This window comes from Peromyscus maniculatus, chromosome 8, assembly GCF_049852395.1.
Source record: "Peromyscus maniculatus bairdii isolate BWxNUB_F1_BW_parent chromosome 8, HU_Pman_BW_mat_3.1, whole genome shotgun sequence".
Classification (NCBI taxonomy): Eukaryota; Metazoa; Chordata; class Mammalia; order Rodentia; family Cricetidae; genus Peromyscus; species Peromyscus maniculatus.
In genome coordinates, this window is record NC_134859.1 from 5,919,924 (window position 1) to 5,945,120 (window position 25,197).

General features: G+C 43.5%; 1 protein-coding gene across 1 annotated transcript in view; it reads left to right on the forward strand.

The window, feature by feature from the left end:
- The window catches only part of Grin2a (glutamate ionotropic receptor NMDA type subunit 2A), a 420,443-nt gene that overhangs the window by 377,557 nt on the left and 17,689 nt on the right, over positions 1–25,197 (forward strand). The window contains exon 12 of the mRNA XM_015985718.3: positions 7,787–7,974. Coding sequence (XP_015841204.1) covers positions 7,787–7,974 — 188 coding nt within the window. The remainder of the gene's footprint in view (positions 1–7,786; positions 7,975–25,197) is intronic.

A 25,197-nucleotide genomic window follows, 5' to 3' on the forward strand; every position in this document is an offset into this window, starting at 1 on the left:
GTTGTACTCCAAAAGTTGATCAATGAATCAAATCTTCATAAAATTTAGACAGAATTGACTCCAGTGAAAACAGTTTCCAAAATTAAAAAGGGGACAGGGACAATGTGACTATGCCATGCAAGATATTGATCTAGGAGTTAAGTCAGCTTAATGGAATTTACTATAAAATTAATCAATGTCAGTATAATTCTGATTTCAATGTTTGCATTCACAAACTCAGAGTCAAAAATGTGAGCCTGGAGCTAAAGAGATACCATGGTGATTAAGAATGCTTGCTCTTCTAGAGGATGGGGAATCTGTTCTTATCACCAATGTTGAGTGCCTCATAACTGCCTTTAACTCCAGATCCAGATCCAAAGACCTATTCTGTCTTCAGCAGGCACCTATATGCACAAGTACACACACACACACACACACACACACACACACACACACACACAATAAATAAATAAATAAATAAATAAATAAATAAATAAATAAATATACATGTATTTTTTTTTTTAAGTATAAGCCTGGGACCTGCAAGATGGCTCAGTGGGTAATGGCACCTGCCTGGTTTTCATTCCTGAAACCCATATGTTAGGAGAGAACCCACTCCAGAAAATTGTACTTTGATCTCCGTATGGGTTCCATAACACACATGTGGGTGTATAGTGTAAGCACACACATATACACACAAAAAACAAACAAACAAATAAATAAATAGATAAATAAATGTTTAAAAATATATTTGGACAGCTGTGAGCCTAAGCTACTTTCTTAAAGCCAGCTGTAGACCAGTCTGGTTGAGGGTGGGTATTGACTGACTGTATTATTCCTAGTAAACATGTGCAAAGGATGTCAAGCCTCAAGGAGTACCTTCTGGGAACCACACATGCCCTCTGCCAACAGCCCTGTGTCTGGTGCTTGCTCATGATCCATACATCCTTCTCTTCTCATACAAAATTAACATTTGCAATCCCCCAAGGTTCATCAAGATCTGCAATTACAAAGCACCTTCGTTTCCATTTTTACCTATCCAACCTCCAGCACTGCAGGAGAAGGGTCATTTGCCCATCTTACAGAAGGCCAAACCAAGGCTCAGAGAGGTCCTGTGATGAGGCCTCCTCGTCAGAGCTGTGAAGAAGAATGTGAGAGGTGTGCACTATTCCACAGTTGTCTAAATGTGCGAAATAGCCTGGTGCAGTGTGTGTGTGTGTGTGTGTGTGTGTGTGTGTGTGTGTGTGTGTGTGTGTGCCACTGGATACACCAGGATATCTGACTCATGAACATCTAGAGACTTTCATCTTGATGTAGGAGCACTAGAATTGCAGGCATGAATACTGTGTCCAGATTTCACGTGGATTCCGGGAATTTGAACTCAGATCCTCATGCTTGCTGAGCAAGTGTTTTACCTACCGAGCATCTCCCCAGCTAAGCTTTGGCACGAACTAAAAAAATGCATTCAGTTATCATCAAAGAGACATTTCTGTTTTCATAACACTTGAGACTAGTTCTCCAAACACACACACACACACACACACACACATACACACACACACACACACACACGCTCTAGTTTTATTAATTCATCAGAACAAGTCACTGTCTTGTTAGAGGCTTCTTGAATGTTAATGAATGAATAATTAACTTTAACTATATAATTAGCCTTTAAATGTGCCGAGACCCCCAGAGAGCATCTGAAAACATGCATAAGATGATGAGCTAAAACCGGAAGCTTTTGATTAGGAAATATCAGGCTGCCTGGCAACACAAGTCCCATTCCCAGAAAGGACCCATGCCTCAATGATGGGGTACAGTCATCACTCGAGTATGGGGAATCAACTTCTCTAAAAAATAGTTTGGAGCCTAGAGTGGCCTTGTAAGGGCATTGCATAGATACAAGCATGTTGGACCCCCTGAAATGATGAGGTCAGATCTACATGCCTGAAGGCTGTAGAGCTCTCCAGAGCTGTCAAAAGTCCCCAGCAGGAAGTCAGTAGGCTCAAGTAGCTTCAGGTCTCTGTGAGATTGCCTCCTTACCTGTGCTTCCTTGCATAGGACTGGTCCCTCTCTTCTTTGGAATTACCACCATTTCTAATCATTTGCGTTTCTTGAAGACCGCTGGTGACAGAGAGAGCAATGGCATCTACAGATTCTGTGATGTCTGGTGTTGTGTGTGTGTGTGTGTGTGTGTGTGTGTGTGGTGTTGTTTGGGGTTTTAGGCTCCATGTTAAGAAGCAAGAGTGTCAATTCATCTACCACAAAAGGGGTGGAATTTCTGAGAACAGGTGGTATTGGTCTCAGGGTGCCAGATAGGACTTTGTCTCCACCGCAGGCAGGCCCTGACCTTTGAACCTCCTCCTGCGCAGCTGGAGAAGCCCTTGGCTGGATAGGTGAGAGGATGATTTCCTCCTGAAGATGTAGAGAACCCAAGTAGTCAGATTCCCTCCCCTTTAAGGCCTGCACTTTCAAGTGGATGCTTAGTTCTGAAGGATGGAGGCCCCCGGGGCTGGCCTTTGCTCTGTGCTGGTCAGAGCTCAGCACTGACAATTAACCATCTGCAGCCAGATTCATCACCCTGGCCTCCTGCAGTCACAGCTCAAATGTCTGTGGCCAACCAGACTCCTCGAGGTGCTCTCTTCCTCCTCATCAACCTTTGTTTCCAACAGGAGTCTGTGCCCATCAGCAACCAGCTAACCAACAGATTAGGACATATTAAATTCAGAAAGAGCGTCCCATGCAGGTAACTCCACACCTACATGCTAGGTGTCTACTGGGGAACAGACAAAAGCTGAATCACGCACCTGATGTCTTTAAACTCTTACTGCTCTGACCCACCCTTGCCGTGTGTGTGTGTGTGTGTGTGTGTGTGTGTGTGTGTGTGTGTGTGTGTGTGTGTATCTGGCTTGACTTACAGTGTTAAATCCTAATTTGAATTTCCTAAGTAGTATACAGAACTGCACCCTCCTAGTTTTAAGTCCTAGGGCCTCAGTGGCCTTGGCATCCCCTGAAATCTAAATCTAGCATTGGGCACTTAGAAGCTGGGTGATGGTGTCCAGCCAAATTCAGCTTCCCAACCAGAGAGTTAGCAAACGCACACAACAGGATTCACTCATCCTTGCACACCTAGAGCCTTGGCTGCCATAGCCTTTCAAAAAAAAAGTGTCTGTTTAAACATAAGTGGGAAAATAATAATGGGAATAGATAAAAGAAGGCAATTCTGGCAAAGTATTTGGAACTGGACTTATTACAGAGGGTACATAAAATTTGTGGGTCCTTTAGCCATAAACTGAATTTAAGTGAATGCGTTTATGCATTTTAAGCATTTGCTATAAGCCGGCCACTGCACATACTTTACTTACATAACATCACTTTGTTCCCAACAGCCCTCTGAGGGCAGATACTGTCAGCTCCTCTTTGCAGAGAGAAAAAAACCCAACCTAACCCACAACAAAACAAAACCCAAGCCTTAGAAATACAGGTGCAGCATCCAAAGCCTCCAGCTCACAAGGACCACTTTCCAGCATGTCGGCAGTTTAATTCTTTTTTCTTCCTAACGACAGCACTGTTTCTGATGGGAAACAGATAACAGATAAAACTTTTGCAGTGTGAGCAAGGAGGAGAGAGTCCAGAGTCTGGCTACGCCAGGCTTCCCCTTACCTATGACAGGATACCTGGTGCCTGTAGCCCTCAGCAACATTTAGCCATTTTTATTAGTATCTAAATCAGTGCAGTTCAATGAAATTACAAACTCGGTTCTGTGGCTCGCTGCATTAACTGCGGTTCAAAGACCACTACCCACAGGAGACTGCAGAAGCAGGACATTTGCATCACTGCAGAAAGCATCCATGGACAGCACTCTTCTGGAGAGTGTTGAGGTGTAGAGTATGGAATACCACAGTTGCACCCGAGACTGCCTTAGCTTTCCAGAAGCTTGTATGCTTGAAAACAAAATAGAAAAGAACAGGAATGATGTCATCTGTCTCCTGGGCAATGGTGATGTCTCAATTGGATTGATGCCCAAGGATATTGTTTTTTCTGTCCATGTGTGTCTAGATCCTAGTGCTCTGGAACCACTGGTGTGTGTGTGTGTGTGTGTGTGTGTGTGTGTGTGTGTGTGTGTGTGTGAGAGAGAGAGAGAGAGAGAGAGAGAGAGAGAGAGAGAGAGAGAGAGAGAGAGAGAGATCTACTTCATGCACTCCCAGTTTCAAATGTTAGCACTGCTTGTGTTTTGCTGTGGCCCCAGAAACACAGAGAGGTGGGCCAAGAAGAATAGGATCCTCCGTCTCTGGCTTCCTGTGGCTACAGCCCTGAAGACATGTTTCTTTGGCCCCTCCAGCCATCCAGTGTATAAATGTTTTTGTCAGGATCAACCATGTCCCTGCCATGAATCGTCTTGCCTTTTTCCTATCTCTTCATCTGGCTGTTGCTCAGCAGAACATGTGTCATGAAATATGGAACTGATTTGCAGAATTCTGTGGCTGTCCCTAACAACACCAATTGAAGCTGCTATTGGACAACTCTTGCGTGATTGCTAAGCTTATCTTTTGATTTCCCTCCTAATAGTGTATTAGAGGGGGTTAGAGGGATGGTGAGATGACAGATGCTAGGGATATCAGTAGGGTGACTGAAGGCGAGACTGTTCTGTATACACGTAAGTCTGTAGATGTGTGTTTATGGTTATTTCTTGAGGAATTGAGGGAGTTTGCTGAGACTCAGAAAGTCTTTATAAAATCAAGGTTCTCAGTATCTCCATGGCAACTGTGGTATGTGAAGTATTGACATTACAAGTACCTCAGCTTTATCAAAAAGGAGAAATACCACAGATACAGTATCCCATGTCTGACCACACTTTGATAGTCACAGGAGGTGACTCGCAGCTTACAGAATCCTAGGATGTCTCAGAATTGCAGCAGGACACCGTGACCCCCTCACCCCACAGCTGAAGAGCCCACTATCCAAAGGGAAGAAGTGGTTTTCCCGAGGCCGTGGCCTCATCCAAGCCCAGCCTAGGACTCAAATATGCTCTATCCATCCTGAGGCTGTGCCTTCATCCAAACCCAGCATAGGACTCAAATATGCTCTATCTACCAATCCAGTGCTCTAGTCCTACACTATGAATGGCTTTGAACCTTTCCTTTATTTTTATATTTATTATATATTATTTTATATTTATTATAAAGACTATGTACATATATAGTCTTTAATTATATCCCCCATTATCCTTCCTTATTCCCTTCCCTCTCACCTACTGAACCCCGTTCTTCTTCCCAACAAGCCACCTCCTATTTTCATGCCCTTTCCTGTGACCCACTGCATTTGATTAGGGTTGCTTGCATGAGCATGGGTTGGGGACATTTACTTGACCACAGACAACTTGCCAGTGACTACACTACTGAGGAATATAAATCCCCACCCCTTGTGATGGGATGTTGGCAGGCCAGTCTTATGCAAGGGTTGCACAAGAAGCCACCACTGCTGTGAGTTCTTGAGACCTGACGTCTTTTGCAGCTCTCCACCCATTATCTGCGCTGTTCCCATATAGCTGGCCTTGCAGAAAGGCTGCACCTGCTTCTCTGGGCAGCTCTGGTTGCCTGTACCACTGGCCACACTCAGCTTCATGCTGGTGCTGATGCTTGGATGCTCTGATTCCTTTTGACAAGACCAGAGATTAATACCTAGTGTTTGGGATAGAAGTTCTGGAGTCTTTCTATAAGTTAGATAAGCCCTGTAGGGTTGCCTCACCTGTAATCATTACAAAAACCATAACAAAAGCAGGGAAAATGGAAATGATGAACATAACTATAAAGCTTGCAAATTGGTATTCCCACAGGGAGTCCTCCTGTAGCTGCCTCTGAGAGAAGGCAGCCTGCTGCATCTTCTCCTGACACTCTTACTTTTCTTTGCCTCAATGTTTTATGTTTCCTCCTTAGAGAAAGAAAGAGAATGAAGTAGAGACCATGGCAGGAAGTTGAATAATCTCTGATGTGGTTTTCCTACCTGTTTTAGAATGGAAACATCCATCCCTGCACTTCAGGGCAATAGTTTTGGCCCTTTCAGATAACTTCAAATTATTGAAATTTTGTGTACACTCACTAACTGGGTCCTGAGTAATTATTGGGTTCAGCCACATCATTCATAAGATGCCATGATGCTTGCCGTTGGGAGATGGTGAGTGTGGGGGTGTCACACAGGACTTCTGAATTGATGATTGTGGCCCCAGTTTTGAACTTCATGGAGATTCCAAAGATGTGCCCCCATGTAAAAATCTACAGAGCAAATCAAAGCACAGATGCAGTATTGCAATAAAAGTAAACTTATTAGAAAAAAGACTATTTTTATTGATACGGAGATGTGCTTAGCACATGTGAAATGAGAAAAGAGAGCACTCTGTGATGTGCCTTGGTGTGATCCATTTGGGGATGAAATAAAGGAGGAAAACGACATTGGACGGACAGCCAGGTCTTGTAAAGAAGTTTCAGTGGAACAGAACTGAGCTTGTTCATGCTGTATTATCGGATTGTTTGGGAACTCTGTGCTTTTTTGGGTTTCCCTGACAAAGTAGCCTGAACTAACAGACTTAAACAAGAGAAATTTGCTGTCCTAAAGTTATGAAGGTTCTGAGTTAGGTAGCAGGGTGTTGGCAGGGCCGTGCTGCCTCTGAGAAGGAGATAGAAAGGTCTGTTTTAGGGGTCTCACTGTTCACAGGTACAATTGTTCTTAGCTGCATGATTATAATCTTTACATAATGCAAATTCCAGTGTGTGTGTGTGTGTGTGTGTGTGTGTGTGTGTGTGTGTGCGCGTGCATGCGTGTGTGTGTGTGTGTGTGTGTGTGTGTGTGTGTGTGTGTGTGTATGCAATACTGGATTAGGAGCCCATTCAGTAAGACCTTATCTTAACTGGTCACATTCACAATGACTGAATTTCAAAATAGACCATATAATGAGAGTTTTGATGGAAAGAGGGACCATTAATCCACAACACAGCAAATTTACAGTTGCACCCAAGAACACATGACTCACAAAACCTTAACTGTTCATCCTGTCTTTACATAAAAGTTTTCCTATCTCCTGAATGTGTGTGTGTGTGTGTATGTATGAGAAAGAGAGAGAGAGACAGAGAGAGACAGAGACAGAGAGAGAGACAGAGACAGACAGAGAGAGAGACAGAGAGAGAGAGAATACATATAAACCCCAGAAGACTACCCATCAATATGCTGATAGAGGTAACCTCATAGTTACAGGCTATGGGTTATAGAATTTTGTAACTTATTTAATCACTTACATAATTTTAATCCTATCTTAATACCTTTCTATATTATTTGAGTTTTTAAATGTTCCTGTGTAATGATTTTGTAACACAAACACAAATGTATTTATGTAAGTCTTTAAAACAAAAAGGCCTCGTTCCTGATTAATTCCTCTTCACTGCTTGCATGCCACCACCTAGTTCTACTGTCCTTTAGTGGTTCATGGTGTTCCGAAGGAAACTTTTTAAACAGGCCACCATTTCCCCACTGCTGGGAGGTGCTAAGGACAAACACTTAGCAAACAAAAAACCTGCCTGTTTACTCACTTGGGTATATGGATTCTTCGTGTCTTAATTTAGCTGCCTCTTGTAAGTTGAAAAGGAAAGGTTTTGGCTTTTATCTCCTCATTAAAAATAGATCCTTTTATGACAAGGGGCTGGAGCAACCATGAGTCACCATCTCCACTGTGTGAGGTGCTGGAGTCGGCTGGGGGAGCAAGGCCCTGAGATGGCACCTGGCCACCCCCTGACTCCCCGGTGTCTTGTCTTTTCAGGAAGTTGGACGCTTTCATCTACGACGCGGCCGTCTTGAATTACAAAGCCGGAAGGGACGAAGGCTGTAAACTGGTGACCATCGGGAGTGGGTACATCTTTGCCACCACTGGCTATGGAATTGCCCTCCAGAAGGGCTCACCCTGGAAGAGGCAGATCGACCTGGCGCTGCTCCAGTTTGTTGGTGATGGTAAGTAAGGCCCCCGGAACCTTGTGCTTGACAAGGTGAGACTCAGAATGAAGGATGTCAACAAATCCCTGCAAATACCCAGGCAGGCCTCTTGTACTTCAGCATGCAGATTTGTGTGACCCCAAGTATAGGCTAGGTTCGGGACAGTGGCTGTACAGCATTACATAACCCAGCTGTGGGGTGAGTCAGCTTTTCATGGCTACGACAAAATACCCAGGCTGAGCAACTTAAAGGAGAAAATGAGTTTTCTGTCTTGTGGTTTCTGTGGTTTTCCTCTATGGCCCAGTTGCTTTTAGGCCTGGGGTGGCGCAGTGCATTGTGAGGAAAGCTTATGGTAGAGGGCAGCTGCCGAGCCTGTGATGACCAACATGTGGCAGTGGGGGCAAGACAATGTTCAGCCTTCAAGGGCATGTCTCCAGTGACCCACTTCTGACAGTGCCTTAAGTTTTCCACCACGTCCCAGTAGCCCATTGACTTATGAATCTATAAATTGGTTGATGAGCTTGAATGGGTTGGATCACATCTCTCATGATCCAAACACCTTCCAGAATTCCTATCTCAGAACACAGTTGAAGGCTTATGTGACTCACAATTCCATATTACAGTTCATCACTGGGGGGAGCCAAGCAGGAGCTCCAGGAATTAGCTACATCACAGTCAGGAGCAACGAGAGGATATTCCATCCTGGCTTGCTGGTTGCTTATACTGAGACAGTTTTCTCCACTTTACCAAACTCAGGACTGTATTCATGAACTAGTACTCACATTCTTGGGTGAGTCTTCCTACCTTAAATAAACAATCAAGACAGCCCCACATAGACATGGTCAAGACGATTCTTCAGTTGAAAACCTCTTCCCAGGTGGTTCTAGGCTGTGTCCAGTTAGCAGTTAGAATTAACCAACACACTAGTTAAGTCCTGATGTCTGTTCCCTACATCTCAAAGTAGAGAAGCATTCCTCATCGGGTTTGGATTAAAGGAAGACTTTTCTGGACCTATCAGCAGTGAATGCAGAGCAAGTCAGGTTCCACTAACTCAGTGGTTCTCAGTTTCTTGTGGAGGAATGAAGAAAACAAAGTCTCTAGAGAAGGAAGAAGCCCATGGTTTCCACCAGCATTCTGCTCTTCTACCGCCCACCATGCAAACTAACCACAGCTCCTCCTCGCACAGGCTTACTGATGAGACTGGGGCACACTGGCAAATGGGTTACCTGTGACTGCAGCGCGCTTCCTCCTGCCTGCTCTTCTCCAGCCCATGACTGGTGTTTTAATGACTTTTCTCACTGTGTGATCAGACATCAGACAATAAACAGCGTAAGGCCCATCATGGCAGCAGGATTATGAGGCTGGGCACACTGCATTCACACACAGGAAGCAGAGAGTGAACAGGAAGTGGGGCTTGGCTATAGAACCTCAAGCCTTGCTCCAGCGGCTCACATCCTGCAGTGAAATGCTACCTCCTAGAAGATCCACAACCTTCCCAAACAGGTTACCAGATGGGGGACCCAGGGTTGAAATACATGAACCTATTGTGTGCATTTCACATCTAACCTCAGCAGCTGATAATCATGCCACATTCTTAGCATGACGAGACACCTCTTCTTGTCTTGCACTCTGGGTGGCTGATGCAAAGACAGAAGTAGAATGCCAGCATAGAGCACAGGCTAGTATTCCCTCAGTGTGAGACACAGAAGCTCAGAGTGCAGGACAGAAGCCTCGCTCAAAATTGGATGGAGCTATAGTTGGACATATTACAGACTGCCATGCTGTGTATAGCTAAGAGGATAAAATATAGCAACCACTGTAGTCAAACACGATATTAAAATGAGCAAAGGTTTATGCACATGTTGGTGTGGGTTTGAATGGAGTTTGTAGTTCTTTGTAGCTTTCCTTCTTTCTTAGCTCACAAAATTAAATCCTTAATTTTTACAGGGCCATCAAACATTCTAATGTGTATTCTATTTACCTCTCCAATGAGGACATCTGAGTCTCAGGATTCCCTCCCGGGCATTTGTTTCTTCCTCGGATCACTGGTCATGTTCTCTGCTGTGTAGCTGTGATTTGTGGCTATGTTGGTCAGCTGTTGCTGTGAGGTCTCAGAGGCATACAACAAGATGCCTTTACTCTTCTGATGGGAGTGCAAATGGAGTGGACAAGTCTGGATTCAGGGTTGGATGAGTTTGATGGAGATGAAGTCAGTGAGTCAAGTGTGACCTCTGCCACATGCTTGCTGGTTATGAGCCTCAGGCAGGCTGTTACTAGTCACCTGGAAGAAGGTATTTTCTTCACAAATGAAGCACTTCACTGTGTAGGGACATGTTATGTTTCTGCTTGGTTCCGTGGTTTTCTTCCAATATTCTCCTATCTAAAACAAGTCAGATGGCAAATCCCCAAGCCAACATATTGGATTTATATTCCTTTATGGGAAGAGAAAGGATAGGGGATGAACACTGTGATGACCCTGAAAGTTTGGTGACAATTTTCTCACTCCTCCTCACAGGCTGACCACGTCCCCATAGAACCCTGCGCATAGGAGGCAATTGGTCAATGAAGGCTTGAGTGCATAAAGACATGTATGGATGAATGCTTGGTGTCAGGGTATATTTCATTTGACAGGAAATGTTTAAATGTGATGGGTGTCTGTCAAATGAGAAAGCTTTAACTCTAGCCCTTTTCATGGTTGTTGTCACTCTTGAAGTGTCTGTTAAGAAACTGCTGACATCTTTAGAAAACAGGGTATGTCAATCAGTGTAGTTGATGCACTACACATATTCCTTAGTTTATCTTCAGAAGCACCTCTTGAAATCCTATTTTACAAAGATGGAAACTGAAGTTCAGGGGGCTTGGAACTTCCCTTGCTGGTAGGTGGTGATATCTCAACTTCAGGGAATTTAGTCTAGAAAGAATTCAGTTAAGCCAGAATCCTGTTCTTTTTATTTTTCTAAGATGTCTGGCAAAGTTGATTGATTGGACACTTGATGTTAATAGGCACTCCAAGAAGAAGTGATTCAGTGCATATCTGAACTAAATCTGTGTTTGCTGTTCTTACAAATACTTCTGTGAAATTACCTCTCTTAGCCTCAGTTACTCATTTGTGTATAGGTACAGATATATTTACATAATAAGAATGGAAAATGAAATGAGGGGATATATGTAAAGATCTTAGCTTAGCACAGAATCTGCAGCATAATATGGTTCAAAAATATAAGCTATCAAACCTATCTTCTCTCTATTATCATCATTATGATGATGATCATCATTTTTATAATATAATCATCTCAGTCACTAAAACCAAAATATTCTTCTTTAGCATTGTCATCACCACCACCACCACCATTAACAAAAACACCATTGGCATCACCAATGTCCTCATCATTATCACTATCACCATCCCCACCATTACTCCCCTACCATCTTCACCAACAATAACACCATCATCAGCATCAACACTATCATTATCACCACCACCACCACCACCACCACCACCACCACCACCACCACCACCACCACCACCATCATAATTCTAATTGCATCAGCACCAGCAGCATAATCACCAACATTTTCATCCTCATTATTATCACCACCACCATCAATACTATCAGCCTCCAAATAATTATCACCACACCTACATTGTTATTCCCATTGCCACCATCATCTAGCCCCAGAATTAGTATCAGAAACACCAGCATCATGGGACCATTGGTTCCCATAATCATCATCACCATTGGTGTCACTGTAATTGCGTGTTCATCACGTTCATCTCTACCACTCCACCATCCTCATCTTTCAGCTTCTCAACATGTTCTCTTCCCTCATCCACCATTACCATCCATGCATGATGCTCATGTTCAGTGCATTTCAGTCCGTGATATATTAGCAATAATGCAGTTAGGTTACATCCCAGAAACAACATTGTGGTGCTGAACAGGGACTATCTTCCCAGCCTCATTTCAAGATGCTCACATGAAAGAACATTGAGTTGTTATAGATAGTTTATGTCCTGACTGAAGATACTTACAAATAGAGCATTGACTTCTTATAGATAGTTTATGTCCTGACTGGAGATACTTACAAATAGAGCATTGACTTCTTATAGATAGTTTATGTCCTGACTGGAGATACTTACAAATAGAGCATTGACTTCTTATAGACAGTTTATGTCCTGGCTCATTGCTTTCCCAGTTACACTGCTGGGCTTGGGAAATGTATCTTTTCAGCTTCATCTTCAGAGGCCATCTGGAAGCAAAGACATGGGAGAGAAAATGACGTTGCTCCAGGGGGCATCTTAAGATAATCTTCCCGGAAAGCCTTGTCCAATTCTGAATGTCTCTCTAGGAGTAAATACATGAATTAACACAGCTGCATAAATATTTCACTTATCTTATGCAGTTTCAGCAGGATTAATTATGCTCTAAAATTAGACCTGTAAAGAGCACAGTGCCAAGCAGTACCTAATTATTATTCATCCCTTAGAATGGAGTGTTTATCTCTTGTTATAGAGTAGCTCCAGTGGACGATTATGAGTCTAATGAGTGTCAAAAGTATAAAAAAATTTACTAATGGGCTGTGTAAATATAACCTCTGAGTGAAGTGTTTGGTTATAGGAAGACCTCTTACGTGAAATCTACCAGTCACCTCCCTAGGAAGAAAGCTACTAATCTATGTCTAGAGATGCACAGTATCCCAGTTAGGCCTTAGTTTCCTTCTCTTGTCTGTCCATGTCCCCTTTGGGTCAGTGGGATGCACCATAGGATCTTTAGTTACTCGGTCAAAAAGCTCCTAAATGCCATTTGGCCCCATCAGTACCAACACTGAACATTTATGAGGAATATCACTGCTGATTCAAGACAAGATATAATTAATTGTCTTTTGTTCTTTTCTTCAAGGTACTCACAGGTGACTGACAATGTATACATTTAAATATGTAAATTTAAAATAGAAACATATTTATAAAAATTCATCTATGAACATGTATGTAAAATATGTAGACTATACACATAGACACATTTATTAGATATCTTGCATAGACAAGTGGCTCATCAAACATCTATGAAACACTAGATTTTCATGAGAATGAATGGAAAGAATAAGTCATGAAGAAACTGGGCAGTGAGATTTTAGAGACTGAGTAGAACAGACCAGTGTTCATAGGCTTCTCAGGGAGACACTCACCCAGCAGCTAGTAAATTTCTGTGGCACTTGGTATCTCCTTGGAACCTAAAAGGTGACATAATTGACCACAGAAGCTCACTGAGCCTGGCACATTAAGAATGGCATTTCTGGCTTCAAAGTGGAGGTGAACAGGGACCTCTTAGTGCTTATACGGCTCATGAGTTTTGTGATTTTCATCATGATTCTGGGATTTGGAGGGACAAGGGATATTATAGAGGCCAAGCCCTCTGCTATACAAAGGCTAGTAAACAAGACATCGAGAGGCCAGACCTGATGACACACGCCTGCAATCCCAGCCCTGAGGATGCTGAAACGAGCAGAAAGGAAGCCAGGGCTTGGAGTGTAGCCCATGGGGGCACACTTACAAACATGCACAGACCATGGGTCCATTCCCAGGAAAACCAAGGACAAAAGAAGCATCACGGGAATGAGAGTCCGGATTATTTGTGAGCAAATGGTGCTTAGAACATGGTGGGGGGTGACCCAGCATCATACCAAGTACATCATATATACCCCAACAGCACTATAGAATGTCTGGCCGGAGTGCATCTTATCTGTGCCTTTGCAGTACAGGAAAGTGAGGCTCAGACTTCAAAGAGAAGATTTCATTTGAGAAGGCCTGAGATTTAGCAATTATCATCTCCCGAGTAGTAATACTGTGGCCATCACCTTGTATAGATTATTACAGATGTAAAAATTCAACCAAGTTTATTTATACATTATGATCCTATTGCCTTTAAAATAGTGGTTTGGGTTATGACCCCCAAAGACCATCAGAAAACACATATATTTACATTATGATTCATAGCAGTAGCAAAATTACAGTTATGAAGTAGCAATGGAATAATGTTGTGGCTGGGGTCACCACAGCATGAGGAACTGGGTTAAAGGGTCACAGCATCAGAAAAGTTGGGAACCACTGCTTTAGAACATCTTGACTGGGCTGGAAAGATAGCTCAGTGTAATGCTGCTCATGCAGAGGACCTGAGTTCGGTTCCCAGCATGCATGTTCTGCAGCTATAATTCCAGATCTAATGAATCTGATGCCCTCTTCTGGCTGCTGCTGACACACATAAGCATGCACACATATTCACACAGAGACACACATACACATAAATAAAAATAAAACAGTCTGGCCACAGAGGCAGCTCACCTTCACTAACAGGACTTTTTTCCCCCAGAAATATTTAATGTTTATCTGTACTTGTCTGCACTTTGCTCTGTTTTCAGATTTGTGGAATTCCATTTAAATTCAGAAATGTGTTACTTGTCCCAGTACACACTAAGTCCACTAAATAAATGAAAATAAAAATACTAATAATTACATTAGTATATCATCATAGGTTTTTAATACATTATTTATATATTCTATTGTAGTATGCCATATTTAGGTACATAACTGTTATATACAAAATACTTGGAAGATATGACACATTTCTATTGTTTATGTATTTGCATAAGTAAGGCCTGGGAGATGGCTCATCAATAAAGTCTATGGTGAGCAGGCATAGGATTTGAATTTAATCCCTACTGCTCATGTAAAAATCCAGTCATGGTGTCATGAGATTGTGATCCCAGTGCTGTGGGAGTACAGAGATGCAGAGCCTGCAGCTCAATGATAAGTCCCCCTCACCTAGTTGGAGATCTCCAGGTCTCTATGAGAGAACCTATCTCAATATATAATGTGGATGGCTCCTGAAGAACACTAAGGTTGAACTCTGACCTTCACACACATACCCACAAATGTGCATATACACCCTCATGTGCACATGAACCCATCCCCCCACAAATACATGCACACACACAAACAATAATATATAAACATTGTCACCAAATTATTGAAATTTTCTGGGACTCTCCAAGGCTTAAGGCTAGTTCATGATTCTTGTCATGCTGTATTTAAGCTTCTCTGATAGTTGTCATCTGTGACATATATGTATGTATGTATGTATGTATGTATGTATAATTTCAATTAGATGGATGCACTGAACATCCCACACTTTGGTTTGGCAGTTTTGTGGTAATTGTTTTAAAGGTTCATCCAGGTTTTACATGAATTGAGGGGACCACAGCTATGTTCTGTGTTAGTAATTCAAATTAGATTGCTGTAGGGTTCCACAGCAACTGAGCCCTAGAGTTTTGGGCAACACTAAGCCAGCACATTGATGCTCACAAGTCTTGAAGCAAGTAAGGTGACGGTGAAGGGAAGTGGGTTGAATGGACCACTTCCTGCCTCTAAGTCAGTGCTCTCAACCTTCCAGTGCTGCCATCCTTTAGCACAGTTCCTCATGCTGTGGTGACCCCAGCCATAAAACTATTATTACTTCATCACTGTAATTTTGCTAGTGTTATGAATCATAATGTAAATATCTGATAAGCAGTGTATCTGCTGTGTGACCCCTGGGTTGAGAACCACTGCTCTAAGTGATTCACTGTTGATACCCTCATTCCTTGTTCCTCAGCTTTTCCTTTGAAGGACATGGTGGGGTGCTTTTGACAGTTAGGGACTCCCTGCTGCCAGCTGGAGTGCAAAGTGTTCCCGTAACTGGAGATGTTCTTTTTGTAGCTAATTAGGACTTTCATAAATTGCTCTGGGCCACTGGATGAGCCGCTAATATCTTCACCACTGTCCTGATCCAACTTCCAAGCTTAATTTCCTTGGGTGGAGCTAGACACCCTGCCGTGTGGCTGGTAATGACCATGCATGCCTCCATTCTGAGGAATAACACAGAGGTCTTTTCAGGCTGTCGCCTTGGCTGGCTCAGAAGGACATGGCTGTGTGAACAAAGGCAGTCCCTAAATATCCTCCACCCTAACGCTCTCCCGACATCTAAAATCCTGCCGTTTGGATTTTTAGGCAAGCATAGACTCTCTGATGCTGCCCTCTTGAAAAGGGAGTTCCTTTTACTCTCTTCTGACTCTGTTTCTAGATTTGAATGTGGCCTGTCTTTCAGTCTTCTGCTCCCCATAAAGACTCCCCTGAAGGCAGGTACCGCTCCTTTCAACTTGCTGAGCTCTGAGCTCACAGCATCCTGTGGGACTCAGCAATGCAAGCCAAGCAAAAGAGAAATGATGAAGGCGCTATAATTTCCTAGCCCTGGAACCTGAGTAAATTAATTTTTCTGAGTTTCAATTTCCTCATCTTTAAATCTGAGTTGTTTAAAGGTTAAAAGTTAAAATGAGTATAAACTAATCAGTGAGTCAATACCAATGTTTAAAAGGACAATTTTAAGTTCCTTTATTTAAGACAAATAGAAAGAGTTTACCAAAATCCATGGACACAGCCAAAGCAATATAGAGGGGAAGTTTGTAGCAACAAATGCCTACATTTTAAGAAGTAGGAGCTGGGGGTGACACAGTGGCCAGAATACTTGTGCAAGCATGAGGACCTGAGTTCTAATCCCCAGCACCCACTTAAATGGCTTGGTGAAGCAGCACTTAAACTTGTAACCCAGGTGCTGGGGGGGGAAATAGACATAGCAGGATCAGAGGCTCTTGTGGTATGCAAGCACACACACACACACACACACACACACACACACACACACACACACACACAGACACACACACACACAGACACACACACACACACACACACACACACACACACACACACACACACACACACACACACAGTGATCTCAGACAAACTAGCTCGGTGCCTGACATACACTTGACGTGTTCTTGTTTAGGGCCGCTTCATGTTCTCTGGCCCTATGAAGAGATCTGATTCGGAGTCCCTTGAGGGTGGACCACATTTAAGTCCATGTCTGTTGTGCTTCCCTTTCTTCCGCTGGACTCACAGATGACCTCTGCACATCAGATGCTCAATTTAAACCCATTCAGTGAGCTGGCAGTATCGCAGATATGTTTGCAGGGCTTATTTGGTTTATCATCTCTGATCAATGAGTTTTTTTCCAAGGAAAGAAATTAGATGCTCATATTATTAATAGTTCCTATGACCAACACCTGACAACAAGCAACTTCAGGGAAGAAGGATTATGTTCACTTGTGGAGATAGTCCACTGTGGCAGGAAAAGCCTGGTGGCAGGCAGTTCCATAGAGTGAGAATGTGTGGCAGCTTGCTTTCATGTAAGCGTCCCAGGAAACAGAACAATCTGAAGGCTGAGGCAGGGTTTGGTCAAAACCCTCCGAGCCACACAGTGCTAGGAAAATTCATTTCTTTGAGTCCTGGTTTCCTCATCTTTAAATCAGAATTGTTTAAAGATTAAATGCTCAAACAAGTGTAAGCTAGACTACTTCCTTCACCTAGGTCCCTCCTCTTCAAGGAACTACAACCACCCACAGTGGGGTCACCAACCAGGAACCACATTTCAAGCCCCGAGCTTATGAATATCTTATGTTCAAACTATAACTAGTAGTTGCAAGGAGAGAGATGTGGGAGGTAATCAGTGAACCACAGTCCAGTGTCACTGTCCTCAGGAGCCCTGTATTCACTGTAAGGCAGGGACTTTTCTCAATTGTTTTATCTGTGTACAATAATGTCAATATCCCTGGTTTATTTCATCTTTCCAACACAATTATCTTGATGTACAGAGTCAGCAAGGTGGTACATCCCTGGCTCTTATGACAGAAGAGAAGTATCCATTACTGACACTTGTCTCACACCTGGGACCCTAAAGCCAAGAAAGACAAGGTCTGGCCTTAGCTATGGTTGTATGGGAGAGACAGAGTTTAGACTACAACCAGGTTTTCTTGCCTTCTAGGCCAAACATGTCCCAAACAAACACGGGGAGAAGAAGCCTTGTAGTGACCCCTTGCCTTGTTCCTTTGGAGGAAGACGGTGTGTGGGACAAGAGCAAGGCATGAGGGGCACAGCTGCCGTTTGCAGCGGCCAGCAGCCCAGTCAGGATCGAGACGTGACCGGTATAAAGGGCAGGGATGTCTCAAGCCCCTGCCCTGCTACGGCACAGTGTGGACAGACAGAAGAGGTGTGTGGACAGAGAGCCCACCTGGCTCTTCCCAGGCAATGCGTCACTAACGGGGCGACAGGCAGGCACACACTGAGTCCTCAAGCACACACATGTGTTCATGGCCTCCAGCCCCTCCCCTCCTCCTCTTTCATGTTTATGAGTCATTTTTATTCATCTCACTTCACAGCTTCCATGCAAACCTCCCACAACCACTCACCCCAGTCTCTGTCCCAAGGAAGGGTTCATGAGAACAAGCTGCTGTGCCCCACCTTCGATTTCTGTTTTTACCTCACTGACGTATGGCTTTGTTCACTGCAAAGGCATCATCAGAGAAAGAGCTGGGAATGATATCTGCAGTTTCATTTTAGACAGACTTTCAGCTAAACTGGGTCGACTCCCACTGTGTTCTCTGCTGAATTCATTCCTGCAATCCCTAAGAATAAAAACGCACAAATGTTTCCTTCATAATTTCTGTGTATGTGCACATATGCATACGTTTGGTATATTGTATCAACCAAGACTTGTTTTCCAAATTCTCTAACTTTAGACAGGTCTCTGAGTGTGCCCACGTAACTAGCAACCATGTAAGTCAGAACTCATGGTGTTTCCAGGCAGCTGGAAACTGGAAACATACTGCTGAAACTTGTGCTTCCTCTGGGCTTGATCGGGTTCGGAAGTGCCTTGGCCAAGTCCTGTCACTGTCTGTAAAAATGAAGGACAATTGGGTAGCAGGTGTACCTGTGCATTAAGTATTAGCTGTGGTATTTCTCACACTGCAAGAGCAGGACTGAGCAGCTTCAGTGGAAACTGCCCTGCAGCGTTGTACACATCTATTCTTTAGTCTCGTACAGAGTAAGTTTGATGATCCCTTGTTTGGACTGTCTACAGCCTCAGCCCATTTAAGGAGATATGTGCAAATGGGGGATGGAGGGATGCGTAGAGGGCGAGGAGGTGCAAAGAATCCAAAAACCTCTTCTCCACACTTAAGTAACTTACCAAAGAGCACAGGAAAAGAAGGTCAGAAACTCTAGAACAACTAGCTCTGTGTGTGTGTCCGGGGGTGGGGGTGGGGGGGTGGATAAAGAGAGAGAAGGGCCAGACAAGTGGGGGAGGGAGGAGCACACAGGTCCATGATGGGGAAATAGAAAGTGAAAGAAAAAGAGAAGGCTGGCAGGAGCAAAGGAGAACAGAGGAAAAAGGAATGGAAAAGAAGGACATGGAAAGGAAAAGAGCAGAGAAAGGGAGCCGCGGGGGAGGAGGTACTGGAGAAAGATTTGCTGAGTGGCTACTTTATGTCATTTTTAGTTCGGGCATCCGCAAAGCAGGTTGGGTTTTTGCAAATGAGCAATTAGCTGTGTTGAAGAGGAAAATGGAGCCTCAGAGCCATCCCCGACCCCGTCCTGGCTCCCGGCATGGACCACAGCTGATTCACTCTTGCCTGTGAGATGTGATCTGTGTCTCTGGCTTGCCCTGCCAGCAGTCCTTTCTGACACAGGTCCCCACGTCTTCAGATGACTCAGCAGCACCTATGACAACCTGCAGCACAAATTTAAAGAGATTTGTGCAAAATGAGGGTGGAGTAGGTACTGGATGGAGAGTGAAAAGGTGCAGAAAACCCAAGGTCCGCCGTGCACATTCACAGACACTGACAGTCACAGAGAGATCGCTGTGTGTCACCAAATCATCGAAGCCTCATGGGCATTGGTTTGTTGAGTCCTCACAACAGAGTAACAAGGAAATTAACTGAGGTGTTCCAAACCGTAGGGCTTCTACCAGCAGATCTGAGGGTGGGGCCTATGTGAAGGGTTCTTAGGACCTCTGCTTTAACTGTCTTGTGCTGTGTGACTGCTGTAACCCTCACAGGCCACTCACATCTTAGGTCCCCGCCAGGCTCAGTCCACGTTTTTCTTGCATGGCAGAGTGGCATGTGTTACAGCTGCTCACTTAGCAGCAGAGGTCAAGGATGGGAAAGGGGCCTGGGCCATCATTCTCTTCTCCACGGTGAAGGAGACTTGTTTGTGCCTCAGGCCCTGGTGCCCTGGAAATAGACCCATCCTAATTTTTGAGATCCTTCAAGCCTAGCAGTTTTGGGGAAACTCAGGACTGCGAAGCAAGAGATGAGAAGGGAGGAAGCAAGGACAGGATGTAATTAAGAGAAGTCTGATGTTTGGCCCGATACAGGCGTGCAGAGCTGCCTTTCCACGTTCACAAAGGCCCACTTCGCTTGCCGGAATTTCTTGTTCCCCGCGGAGATCCTCAGCCAAGCATAAGCCGCAGCATTCTAGAATGTTATCATTGTTCGCTAAATGTGTTTTAATCAAATCCAGACTTCAAAGGCTGGAGTCACCGTTTGGGCTGAACTGTGGAAATTACAAACTTTCTAATCCAGTTAGTGAGGACTAGATGCCACTGGCAAAGCACCCAGTTTTCATTAACCCACCTGTTTATTCACTCACTCATTCACTCTTCCCTCTAGTCATTCATTCAGTGGAGAATAGCAGCCGCTTTGAAGCTCGGTGGCGGGACAGAATGATGATGAAACAGCCCTGTCCTGCTGCCTTTACTTACAGAGCTGCTTGGGAGCTGGCCCTGCAGTGTAGGCCTGTCATCCCAGCTGCTCAGGAGGGAATGACAAATGGCGAGGCCTGTCGAGGTTACAGAGTACACTCAATGCCAGCTTTGGCAAACTATTGAGGCACTGTCTCAAAATAAAATCAGAAAGAGGCTCCGGATATAGATTAGAGTTTGGGCATGTGTCTAGCATGCATGAGGCCTTGGGTTACTTCCTCAGTCCAGGGCGTGGTATGGAATTTGGGTGTTTGTGTGTGTGTGTCAGAAAAAACTTTTAGATTCAACTAATTTTCACTCTCCTGAGGCACATTTATTTTCTCTATGCTGGCCCAAATACCCAATACTTAAGAGTCACTTTCTGGAATAACAGCTTCTAACATTTGGAGACATCTCTTCTAATTGGCAAATGGGATCCATGAGGCCCAATCCATGAGTTTTCTCCATCCTCCTTCTCTCGAGGATCCCCATTGACTTACACTGAGATGCAGGTGAGGGTGAAAACATGAGAAATAATGCCATAGGATCTCCAAGCATCAGCCCATGGCAACCACAATAAAGAATATAGGAGGCTGAGGGTAGGGCGTGAATAGAAGCAGCAGTCAGAAAGGATCAAAATACGCATGGGAATCTTTGCTGTTGCCAAAGATTTTACTTTCTATTATTGGCTATTATAATGGTGTTGAAAATAATATAGGCTTGGCTGAAGCTCCACATTCAGTTGGAGAATGAGCCATTGATTGACTGAGAGAGACCAGAAATGGTCAGATTCCTGACATGTGTGGATGTAGTTTCATCAGAAGCCACCCAATGTGACGCAAGATCATTATTGATGGATGGTAAGTTGACTGAGCCTAATTTTCTTATGTAGATCTCATTTTTGTTCATGGTCAATATGGATAATGTTTGCATGTATACAAATTCATTTACATGTGAACAGCATCTTTGATTCTATCATCTATCTATCTATCTATCTATCTATCTATCTATCTATCTATCTATCTATCTACTCAAAGAGGGTGTTGATAAATGACCATTTTAATGTCCTAGCCACTGAGTCACTTTGACTGTCCTATAATCCTAAAGCTGTACCCAGGACAAACTATTCCATTCAGAAACAGTGCTTTCAGAGAAGAGATCTGTCAGTTCTGAGCATACATTAGCAATAAAGGCCTTAATGGCTTCTTCATTGGCCTGTGACCAGATGGTATCATGAAAATTAGGCTTGTTTATTTCCCTCCTAATTTTAACTAGCAACATACTTGGAATAATAATGGAACAGTACTTACTTAGGAAACAGATAAAAATCCATAAATATCCACAAGGGTCATTGACTCTCCCTTGGGCACTGAAGCTCTTAGAATCTGCATCTGTGTGAGTTCCCCCTGAGAATTTCCCAACAGACCCTTTGGTTTTCAGAATCTCAGTATCTGTTATCAGTCTGACAGACAACCGGGTTCACAAAAAGTCTGCAGCATCAAGCATGAGCTGACAAGCAGCGAATCGCTTAAACGAGGCAAAGTCAAGTGTCAGGGGAACCATCAAAGATGGAAATGAGACATGGTGGCTTGCTGGTAAGTCAAAGGCAGTGCCAGCCTCGTGCAAGCTTGACAGGATGGGAGACAGATGGACAGATAGATATGAAAAACTACTCAGATCTACTACCTTCACACTATTATTTCCAATTTGTATATTGCCTACTGGATCCTGTCATGTGGAGTGCATTTCTTTAAATAATAATTAATGACACACATACAGATATTTCTACGTTTGCTGACTTTAAACATTTTTATGTGTGTCTATTATCTGATAGCAACAGTTGTTTTAGTTTTGAGTGAAATACTTAACCAAGGAAACATTACCTGCTTTTGTTTGCTTGTTTTGTGCTACTGGGTGTTGAACACAATTCATGAGAATATCTTGGTGGAATAGTGAGTGCCCAGCAAGCTTAGGTGATGTATTTAGGGTCTCCTTACACTGCAATTTATTCCCATCCACATGTATAAGGTTTGAAAATTTATTCATTTTCCTTTTTATTCATTCTTTCGTTATTTCATATATAAATACACTGTTAGATCATATCTACATACGCCGGCTCCCTGCTCCAATTCCTCCTAGACACCCTCTCACTTCTCTCTCCCATCTTCATGCTTTCCCCTCCTCCTCCTCCTTCTCCTTCTTTTCTTTCCCTTTTTATTGTCCACTTGAGTGTTGCTGCCCATACACAGGTGTGTAAGGCACTGGAGCCTGGGCAACCTACTGTGGGCTACACTGCTGAAGAAAACTGACTCCCCCATCAACTGCCAGTGGCGCCTTGCTAGGGCTGGAGCTTTGGGAGCCTCTTCCCCACTTCCCTGTGCATGCTGGAATGGTGTCTAGCTTGATCTTGTTCAGGTCTCATCCCAGCAACCATAACTGTTGTGGCTCATGACTGCTACAGCTCTGTTGTATCCAAAAGACATTCTTTGCAGTGATATTCTCCAACCTCCAATTCTTAGTCTTTTCTCTCCTGAGTCGTGTGTGTGTGTGTGTGTGTGTGTGTGTGTGTGTGTGTGTGTGTGTGTGAGAAACGTTCCATTAAGGTGAGTACTCCACATGGCCAGTTGTGAGTCTCAGTTTCTTTGAATCAGTGTTCTACAGACTGTGCCCTCTTGCCTATTATGCACTAATGGCCACACGGCCACACCCACACATCACCTAGAACTCTATGCTACCAGGGCAGAGTGGCACTTCAGTAGCAGAGACCATATCATCATAAAGCTGCACATATTTGCTAATTGGCTCTCTTCAGACAAAAGAGTTCTGATCTCTTGTTTAAGTGATAAAAGTTAAGTGTGGTTGTTTTAAAATAACTCTAACAATAATGAATTTAACAAAATATAGCACATTCCCCCTTTACCCTTGAAGCATTTCTCTTTCTTTGTAAAGAAATCACACATTGAATAAGGTTTTCTTCTCTCTTAGGATGTCTGTTTTCTTATACTTGTTTTTACTCTCTCCTCTTAATTTCCCAAATGAAAGGCTGTCTTCTACTTTTGCTATGATGCTTGGTCTTTCTTCCTTTGGTCTTTGAGAAATATGATGTGCATTCATTACATGGCACAAGCCCCAAGGCCTCATTAACTTTTGTACATTGATGCCACTCATTTAAGATGCTGAACACAACCCAGAAAGCTTCCTTAGGGCCAAGTCAACCTGCATCCCCTCCCCACAATATCTACCATTCTTCCCTCCATGGTTTGGAGTTAGGTTTACCTACTTCTGACCTTCAAATACATGGTTGAATCAAACCACATACATGAGGTTTTAAATTTCATATTCTTCCTTTTTTATTCATTATTTTGTAATTTCACACACAAATCATGTTAGATGGTGCCTACACACCCGTTCCCTGCTCCAGCTCCTCCTTCGTGCCGTTTAATGGCACTGATAACTGACTTTTCATTGGTATGAGGTATTGTGTTGAACAAAGTTTCTTCCGTGTACTTTTCAACGTTGCTGCTAATCGATCTTTGCAATAGTTGTAGCTTGTTTCTGCTTTGACTATCCCTGTGCATCTCTCTGTGCACCATTCACTTACTAGCTTTGGAATTCTCAATTGAGTGACGTTGATGGTCACATAGCACACATACTAAGTGCTGGTAGATCTGTCCTGCCAGCTTTCAGGAGATACACAACCAGTCACACTTCCACCAGCAATACCTGCTGCTCTTCCTGTGGGTAATTGGCCCGTGGCTGAGACAGAGAGAACTAAGCACAGCTGAGCTCCTAGTGTTTAGCTGCAGAGCTGAATAGTGTAATGTGATCATAGCCAACAGGATGGAAACCTAGATTTTCCCCCCAGCATTGACCTTGATATATTTGGTAACCTTGGTCCATAGGACATGGCCTCAGATCAGTGGGATAGGGGCAGAGGATCACCATATCTGCTTCACATACCAAGTTGAAATCTGAATATAGTGACTCCCTTGTCTTGAATTGAATTGAGCTGATGGAGGGGCATCTTTTGTACACTAGCCCTCTTCTCCATACTCCACACAAAGCAAGAGTCCTCTTCCTGTTTCAGCCGTGGATGGTACTGAAAGCAAATGTGGTCCTTCCCGTGATGGGGCTGTTCCTTCCTTTCTGTCTTTAACCCTTTCTTTGTCTCCCTCAGCATCTCTTTCCCGTTCCCTCCCTCCCTCTCCTCCTCCCACTCTCTCAACTTCATTCCACAATGAATGAGTGTGCCTTACGCTCTTTGCACTGTCCTAGGCCATGGAGAATACCGATAAAATGGAAGTAGTCCATTTTACCGTGGATTTTACAGTCCCAGGGAGCTGGTTGTCAACACTGCAATAAAAATGGAATTGAAAAGTAGTGAGGTCATTTTATTTGCTGAAAGAAAGGATATATTTCTTGGCATGAAATATGAAATTATTGCTATCATTTCTTTTCTTACAGCTACAGTCTTTTAAAACACTAAGGCCCCTTAGTGATATTAAAAATCCTCATGTCATTACAGTGTGAGTCATAAGACTTTGAGGACATTGGATGGAGAAAATGTGCAATG